We start from the raw sequence: 10,082 nt of genomic DNA on the forward strand, positions 1-10,082 counted from the left end.
AAAACATTTAACTTCCATTTCAATTATAAACAACGTACAAGATTTTATGAAATACGTTTGAAAGGTAATACAAAATTTTCTGAAATATGTTTGAATAGTAATTTGAGCTTATGAAATGGATTTTTTTTCCAGTGGGGATGTTTTTTGATCAATTTCTTTAACCTTTACCATTCATTTGTCGGGTGCCAGCCAACATCACTATTTGTACGCTACAACTCAGTTGTCGGCTGGTGGCCGACAAGATAATACGTGCGCGCGCGGTGTATTTTTGTGTGCAAAACTTGACACGTGACGTTGTTTCTTGTGACTATTCGATAAAAAACACATTTAAATTCACGTTTTCATAAGATTTTGACTGTTTTCCGTTTTTATTTTACTTTAAAATAACCTTTGTAAATTCACATAACCTAAAATGGCGAGAACTTTGCTTGATATGGCATCTAAATACCAAGTGTTTTCGGAAGATGAATCTTTTGAAAGTGACAGTGAGTACGATCCTGTTGCTTGTGATTTTGAAGATCCTGATGATGATAGTGTCAACAGCACAGAAAAAAACAATGATAATGATGACAGTAAAACAAATGTCGAAAGTCACGAAACAGTGTGGTTTTGTGAGACCTGTTCCTGAAAACCTGGTCTCCATCCTGGAGAATGTTTTTAAAAGTACCATACTATGCAAAAATATAAATATTCCATAATGTTTCTATAAATTGTTTTTTATTTGAAGAATAAATCATAACGAATGAAATTTTTCACGATTCTTTTTTGTAATTGCCTATCAATAAATTTATATTTTGCCATTATTTAAATTAGAGTTGGCTGACAAAAAAAAAATTGAAAATAATGGAGTGGTAAGGGGGTCTTAGATTAGTTGAATTTAATAAAAAAAATGAGACAACTTATGCACAATCTAAAAGACCGTTAATGATTATAACGAGATAATTCATCACACGGAATGAGTGATGCACTTACCCCAATGATATATATGTATATATGTTTTTTTTACATTAACCCTACACAGGAATTCATGTGGAAAATAATTTCCCCCAGAACCTATGTCATCTTTTGGAATGCTGTGTGGTCGGTCTGTAGTGGGTCTTTTTTAAAGAAAGGAAAGAGAGGAAATTTTGGGTAGGTAAAAGGTATGAGGGTTGGGTAGCAATCTAGGAATATGTGTGTCCAGGAGTGACGGACATATGAATATATTCCTCCCTCTGCGGCGCAAGGCGATAGGTCGAGATACCAGTTGGAGTGGTCAAAGGATCTCCCCAAACCATCTCCCGATTTGGCACGCCACGCAGTTGGTGGGCAGGCGCATCCTGAACACAACTCACCCGATGAACCCGGGCACCCCTGCTAAATCACCAAACGTAGCCAACCAATGGTTGCTGAGGCGGCGGTACCTAACCCCGCCTCCCATATATGCACATTATATCCCGTTTTCGTAAGTGAAATTTTTTTAAACAACTACATTTTTAACTACGGCAGTTTGGCAGTGCAATTTGTAGAAATGAAGCGTTTATTATTATTTATTAAATACTAAAAAATACAATTACAGAATAGTGAATCAATGACTGTCCAACTGGAAAGGTTTCCCGTTTCAGGACAATCAAATGAATAGGTTTAGTTCATACTTAGGTTTCAGAACCAACCTTACCATTAAAAATAAGGATAAAGTGATTTAAAATAATCTATTTCATTTTTGTGCATTTCAGTTTATATCTGTCTCCTTATACAGTTTATTTCCCACCCGTTTGGACAGTTGGAAATAATAATCCATTTATTTTCGAAAATTTTCGACTTTAGCGAACTTGAGAAGAAAGGTATTAAACTTGGAAAAAAGGAAAGAAAAAGGGAACTAGCTAAAAGGATTGGTAATATTGTACAAAGACACAGCCGTGTATGTGCGTGAGTAATAAATCAATTTTCTTTCACATTTATTTTATTTTACATTAATGTAAAAGTTTTTTTTTGTAAGACGAACTGAATGAAATGTACACCGTATCCAGAAACTCGCAGTACAAGAACATCATACATCACAAACCCTTTTTTTGGATATGAGCATTTAAAAAAAACAACAATTTAATTTTTTCCGGCAACTGGGTAAAGGGTTAGCAAAATTTATGGAACCAGATATAAGCTTCGGCGCATTTTAAAATACATTAAAAAGCTAAATTTAACTTTTATATGAAACCGCACAAGAGTCCCAACTGTTCCCAACCATCTGGAGACAATGAGACTTTAGCATCCCCAAATTTGGGTATGCTGTGAGTCTGAAGTTAGTGAGAAGTGGAAGAAGATGGGAAGAGAAAGGTGGGGAAGTACCTGGTCACCAAATACGGCAAAAGCCATTTCAAGCAATTTTTCAATTCTGAATGGTGGTCTTACACCATAGCGATACTGAGAGTATCTTCCAATCTAAAACGTGCTGCAATAACTTTTATATTATTTTGGATAAATAAATTGTGAAACAACACAAATAAATCAAATAAAATTTATTTGCGCACGCCGGGATTTGAATGCGAGACCTCCAGTTTGCAAGTCGAGAGCCTTAGCCTTTGCTTTCAGCCTCGAAACTTCTCATCCAATTGGGGATACCATGGTCTCACTGGCTCCAGGAGGTTGGGAATCTTGTGCGGTTACGAATAAAAACAATAATTTACAAAAAAAAATATTTTAAAATCGTGTTGTTTGTTTTAGGTTTTGTGCTGAATTGGCATCGTTATTCGGACCACCTCTACTCTACCAGATATTCATTACTCCGGTAGAACTGTGTATCACCGCATTTCAAGTTTCAAAAGTAAATAATCTCAAGGATTTCATGTTCTATTCTTGATAGTGGTAAATTAATATTACTATAAATTAAGCAAAATAATTACTTTTCAGGGACTTGAGAACGGAAAATTTGATATTTTATTCTTCGCATTCTTTTGGGGAGTTGCTATTCAACTCTATATACCGTGTTTTCTAGGATCTATGCTGACAGACAAGGTGGGAAAAAGATTAATTTAACATAATATTTATTTTATTTACTCATTTATTTTCTTTATATACCCTGCATTTTTTTGGCAATGTGAGCCTCACTGGGTGCTTACCTTTGTCGAGGCCCCAATTTCAATATTTTTTTCAAACACAAAATATGTAGACATGTAAATAAAATGGATTGTATTGAAATACCTATATTAAATTCAACGAACTCATATGTAACCAAATAAAATATCATACGATACGATACGATTGTACCACCCAGCCAGAAAAAGTCCTGTCTCGGTGCAATAAGCACACCAGGACCACTGATTTGTTAGGACTTGGAATACTTGCCCTGAGGGTTGAAAATAGGTTGGAGTTTAAAAGACCGGTATACATTACAACCTTATAAGCCTTTAGTAGAATTTAGGATGGGAAGAATTAAGGAATTAATTGGGCGTTATTTCTAATTCTAACAATTAATAATAAATTAAGAATTTAATAATAATAATAATTTTAGGATGATTTGAATAGCCTAGTTTTTTGTGAAAAATCACGTCAAGGGCCCCATACAAATGTTTTATTTAATTTTATTTATTTATTTGCAAAAACAGTATAAAAATTGCAATATCGGTAACTATAAATTACAAATAATAATAATATTATATATATAATTAATAACAAATACATTTACAAGTGGGACAAAAAAAGTTTTAAATGTAGGTTTTCAATTTTAACTCTTGAATGATAATATTTCGCGTTTAAATACGTTGTAGGACATGTGGAAAATATCCCCATTTCCTGCGAGGCAGTTTATTATCCTAGTGATTCTTCCCAAAGGCATCACCATTGGAAAGTTAGTTCTGCACCTAGAAAGAATCAAAAGCCTGTGTTGGCAGACTCTATTTATTTATATATGTATATAAATTTATTTCGAAATAAAAAAAAAATAAAAAAAACATAAATAACAAAAATATATGAACATAGAACAGAAATAGGAAAATATAATCATAAACATACATGAAGTTTTTAAAAGTAATATTTGGAATTTAATGATCGCCATTAAATCCACAGAATGTTTTAACGATACCTTCGTAGCCAGAGAAAATAATAAAACAAGTCGAATGAGACCGAGGTAAAATATTCAATTCGATTAATTTTACTGATATGTGTTTTTATGTCAATAATATCTTGTCAATAATATCTTGTCAATAATATGTATTAAATATGTCAATAATATCTTTATAGTTATTAGTTATTACTAGAGACCGGATTATATGCATTTGCATATTTGCATATGCAAATGCATATTTAGACCCTTTTCAGCGGTAGTTGCATATTTTAGCAAATAATTTGAGATCTTGCATATTTACGCTTGATATCGTTCAGATGCCTCACATAGCGACAATATAGACGTCAGATAGCAAGGCGCGCGGCCAGCGAATCTGAGCGAAGAACTGATAACTGATCTTACTGATCGCTACGGCCGGCGGCCGGAGTGGGGGGGAACCTCTCTCATCTTCGCCTGCGCTCGCGCCTACTCGGCTTAATTCGGCTAATTGCCGAAAAAAATTCATTCATTCGTATGAGGGGTGATTTGGTATATTTTTATGGTAATTCAGTGAATTGCGAATTTTGTTTTTGACTGGTCGCACGCGCTGTTCTTTAGAGTTTCGTCTAGTGTTTTGTTTGTTTGCACGAAGTTGTACATTGTGAAAGTGAACCATGCCCCCTGATAAAAAAGTGCCCATACATGGATAGCTGAATATCCTGGAATATTTACATACGACGGAAAAGTTTTATACTGCCGAGTTTGCGAGAAAAACATTTCTAGCACAAAAAAGTTCCAAATAGACCAGCATGTCAAAACCAGTGTTCATATCGCAGGAGTGCAGAAGAAGGGCCCACGACAACAAGTTTTTACAGTGGCAAGTAGCAGTAACAGTGAAGTAACCTCCAAAGGTAAACAACAAAATCACTTTAGCATGGATCTATGTGAAGCATTTCTTGCAAGCAATATCCCTCTATACAAACTGTCAAATCCTGCCTTGAAGGATTTTCTAAGAAAATATTGCATAAATCAAAATATACCGGATGAATCTATTTAACGTAAAAATTACATAACATCAATTTATCTACATGTGCTGGAAGAAATACGCAATGAACTCAAGGATAACATCACATGGATTTCAGCTGACGAAACCACCGACACTTGCGGCCGTTGCATTGCAAATTTGATTGTTGGTGCATTAAAACTTGAACCTTCACCTTTCTATTTGGTGGCCTGCAGAGAACTTGAAAAGGCAAATCATTCTACGATCGCCAGATTTGTGAATGAGGGTATAAAAAAAATATTTCCTGAATCTTCTGCGGATGAAAATGTGTATGTGTTGCTCTCAGATGCTGCCCCCTACATGATCAAAGCAGTCAAAGCCCTCCAAGTATTTTATCCCAATTTGATTCATGTGACGTGTTTTGCTCACGGAATTCACAGACTCGCCGAAAAAGTGAGATCCACGTTTGCGAATGTAAATAACCTGATTTCATCAGCAAAGAAAGTGTTTCTTAAGGCGCCTGCTCGTATAAAGGCCTACAAAGAAAAACTGCCAAATATCCCTTTACATCCTGAGCCAGTAATAACACGTTGGGGTACATGGATCGAAGCTGCGATGTTTTACCATGAACATTTTGAAGCCATCAAGGGTGTTATCAATGACTTCGATATTGCAGAGGCTTTGGCAGTTTTCCAGTGCAATGAATCGTTTGACGACGCCAGTATTAAAAAAAACCTAGCTATGATTACCAGTCATTTCGCCTACATACCTGCAAGTATAAAAACGCTTGAAACTCATGGATTGGCGTTGAATGCATCTATTCAGGTTATGAAGGAAATTCGCCCTATGAATTCCTCGTTGCCAAAGCTATTCCCGAGTAAACTCAAAGAAAAATTTGAAAAAATACTCAATAATAACCCAGGGTTTGAACCTTTGTGCCAAATTGATAACTTCATCAACGGGGCAGGTGAAATTTTGTCCGTAACAATAAGTTCAAAAATCGCACCCAAATTTAAATTCTGTCCAGCCACATACTGACGTATACTGAGACGTAGAACGTTCCTTTTCCACTTACAAAAATATATTAAGCGATGGTAGACACAATTTGTATACAGAACATTTAGAACAGTACTTAGTCATATAAATATTTAAAGGTAAATTCTAAATTTTATTGTTAAATACATTTTATAATTGATATTTTCGAAAATATAATTATTATCCTTGAGAACTCATAGCTTACTAAAATAAAAAAAAAATATGTAAAAATACGACTTCCTGTATTATTTCATGTTGCATATTTTGACCCTTTTTATGAATTTTCGTGCATATTTTAGCTATTTTTATTGCATATTTGCATGCATATTTTGGGCTATTTTTGTTGCATATAATCCGGTCTCTAGTTATTACCTATATTCTGTTTATGGCGAACGGTAGTAAATTTTTATTGCATATTTGCATGCATATTTTGGGCTATTTTTGTTGCATATAATCCGGTCTCTAGTTATTACCTATATTCTGTTTATGGCGAACGGTAAATTGCGTTACCGTGTTGGAGTTGTATCAATAATATGGTAGATGTTGGTCTGCGAGGTATCTGAATTGAAATAAATCTTTATGTCATATTAAGGATACGAGAACTGGAAGCCACAAAAGTAACTTTAATGCAGCTTTTAGATTTTCTTTCTTCAACCTGTCTCCTGTCAGTTTCATATATATATAGTTTTAGTTATTAGCACAATGCATACATTTTTGCTCAACATACCGATAGCAACGGTCCAAGATTCTTTACCTCCAAAGAGACTTTCTTATAAGACTGCAAGATGAAGGATTTCGGGATATATTCGTATATACTTAGATGGACGGTGTGAAGACTTACATTTATTTTGTTTAAGGTATCTGAAATTGGTGACGCTTGTTATTCTTGCGGGTGGGAGAACACAGATGTAAGTTCCACACTTGGGAAAGACCTAGTGATTTTTATCACGCGCGCAAATCGGCTACTAACAGTTAACGCCTTTGGACTGGCTACCATATCAATGGAAACATTTTCTTCTGTAAGTGACATAATAGTATTAACTAACATACCGAGCATCATGCCGTCTCCCCGCAGAGGATAGACCGCCAAACAACAGGTCTTGGCACACACTCCATGCTCACATTCATACATGATCTCATGCATCTTCTGTTATTCTGACTCTTGATATGGCCCGATTCAAGTATCTGGTTCACTTGATCGTGCCATGTTCTCCTCGGGCGTCCTCGACTAATTCCGCCATTCAAATTTGCGACATTCCTCTTCATTGGATCTACATGCCCAATCACCTAAGCGTCCCTTTCTTAACCTTACTCTTACACCAGTCTTGATTTTTTGTGAATCTCCACATTTCTCACACGATTATTCGTGGTTTTATGACACATACGCCTCAGGGATCTCATTTCTACGGCATTCAGACTACTTTTGTCGTTCTTCTACCAGTTCTATGCCTCACTGGCATATATCAGGGTAGGTACCAATACTCAATTGTGGATTTCTAGCTTCGCTTCTTTGGACAATGTTTTGTTAGCACCAACCGCGTTCAGTCCTCCAATAATAAAATTTTCCTGCATTTACCCATGTTTAAATATCTCTATTAGCCTTTCCATCTCTCGTAAACATACTTCATAAATACACAAACTCGTCAACATGCTCAAAATAGTCATCATTCTTGTTTTTACAAATACTGCAAGTTTTTTTATAAATTTAAAATTAAGAAAAGCACAGATACTTCAAGGTCCTGCTAAGCCAAATACAGAGTTTGTCAGCAGGTGCCTACAATTCAAAACTACACACATATATTTTGCGTTTATATTTTTATAATTTTCATCACCATTTACACAATCTCTATCATTAACCATTCCCCACCTCAATTTAGCATCACCGTTCACAGTATCAAACAGATATTTTTCAACATAATATACCTACTCCTTTATTCATAGAGTTACATTTTTTTATATTTTTCGGAAGCAAACTGAATACCTTGGGTAAAATCGGTTCCAACTTTATCGGTGTATTTTTATATTTCTGAAATATTAATCCATTGTTGTTTGTGATCCTAGTAAAATACATATTATAACCAGTGGCGGCTCGTGACTTTTGCGTGTTATAGAGTGCTAATATTATTAAACTGAAATTTCCTGAAAATCTTAGTACAAAAAAACGATTTTTAGAAAAAAAATAAAAATCATTTTCAGCTACAACAACATCAACTATCCCATTTTTGTAATATTAGCACTCCATTTAGCATTCGATTATTAGCACTCAATTAGCAATATTAGTAATATTATTTGTACAATTTATTCCAATTTTACCATTTTTTTTTAATATTAGCCATCAATTTAGCATTCCATATTAGTACTCAACTTAGAACCCAAAATTCACGAACCAGGGTAAAAAGAGCTAACTCCGCGATAGAAAAGGTTATCTAAGAAAATATGATAGGTATGATGTGTTCCAACATTCTCCGTCCGTATTTATATATTTTGAAATTATTTATCTATCGTTCATACAATCATAATAATGCTATTTATTTTCAGGTTCTAAGCACAACCGGATCATACTTCACCATGTTACGCCAGTTAAACGCTGAAGCAGAACAAAACTCTTAAATAATATATAATACGTCAAAGACATCGCACAATTTTAAGTTGAGCTTCTTGGAATTATCTTCGCCACAACGATACATTATTTTAAAGTTTTTGCTTTAAAGTTATTTTAAGCCCAATTATCTGTTTTCATTTTCCACTACTTCTTTACGCAAAATCACCAATGTTTTACGATTATTATTGCAAAAAAACTTCACCACGTTAAAATACTTTCCTTATTAAAATTTTATTATTGATCTTAAATTAATTGTATTTTCTTAACCCTTTGGGGCGTTAAATATTCTAAACTTTCCATCGGTTGGGTCTAAAACGTGGCCATTTATTGAAAATTGTGGCCATTATTACGCATTTGCTGTCGTCGTTTAGGGCGCTAAGCTTTTGGGGTGACCAGATTATTATTTACTTAGCGCAAAATCTACCTATATTATAATATAATAGTCGTTCTGCAATCTTCCTATTAAGAAAACATTAAAACTTTAAAAACAATGTAAATTTATTATGTGGGAAATTCGAAAGAAAAAAAAATGTCATTTCATTATGATTTACGTAGTGTCGCTGAAAACGGATAATCATTAAATTGAAACTAATGATTTCATAAATAAATTGAAACTAATGATTATGTTAAATTGAAACTAATGATAAGATAAATAAATTGAAACTAATGATTACATTAAATTGAAAATAATGATTACATAAATAATCTAACAAAATATCAAATATTAAAATATTGTACGATTAAAAAAAAATAATTAACGACTGGATATTGTCAACAGTATTGAGTATGTACATTATAACACTGGCATTTTTATGAAGAAATGAAATTGGATTCAAAACTACATCTATTCGCAATTTGGAAAGCGGGTTTGGGACGATTGGGTACCGCCGCCCCGGGAATTATTTATTGTATAAGAAACACCTCTGCCATGGGTCACCCCAAGTGATTCGCTACGTTGATGGCTTAGCGAGAGTGACAGGTTCATCGGGTGAGGTTGGTTTAGGAAGACCCTTTGACCTCTCCAACTGACCTCTTTTAGACTCTTGGCCTTGCGCTGCAGCGGGGAGGATAGATCATACGTCCGTCACTTCTGAACACACTGATCCTTTAATTCCTACCCATCCTTCATAACTTTTTCCTTCCCAGAACTTTACTCATTCATTTCAACAACCATGCACACAGCTTCCCCATAGATGACATAGGCCCTGGAGAAAAAAAACATGTTCCTCAGGACCTCTTATGTGTGGTGTTAATGTATTTTTTTACCTTCTTAATATTGGGTGTGTTTTAGTGCAGCTGAGAAACAACCATTACTCTACATTAAGGGTTGTTTATTGTGTAGGGTTTGTAATACGGGTTTGAAATATTGAGTTTATTAGTAAGGCCCAAAATCTTACATTATTTTACCATGTATTTCAAAAAAA

General features: G+C 34.4%; 1 protein-coding gene across 1 annotated transcript; it reads left to right on the forward strand.

Annotated features, from left to right (window-relative positions):
- Window positions 1–412: 412 nt before the first annotated feature.
- LOC149422935 (odorant receptor 13a-like) lies at window positions 413–8,666 on the forward strand. Its single transcript, XM_089632992.1, has 6 exons — window positions 413–572; window positions 1,716–1,908; window positions 2,701–2,800; window positions 2,887–2,991; window positions 6,914–7,075; window positions 8,595–8,666. Exons 1-6 carry the CDS (start codon window positions 413–415, stop codon window positions 8,664–8,666), a joined length of 792 nt encoding a protein of 263 aa, XP_089489118.1.
- The last annotated feature ends 1,416 nt before the right edge of the window (window positions 8,667–10,082 follow it).

The sequence above is a fragment of the Hesperophylax consimilis genome, chromosome 6 (assembly GCF_061612785.1).
Source record: "Hesperophylax consimilis isolate HC1 chromosome 6, BYU_Hcon_1.0, whole genome shotgun sequence".
In the NCBI taxonomy this organism is placed as follows: Eukaryota; Metazoa; Arthropoda; class Insecta; order Trichoptera; family Limnephilidae; genus Hesperophylax; species Hesperophylax consimilis.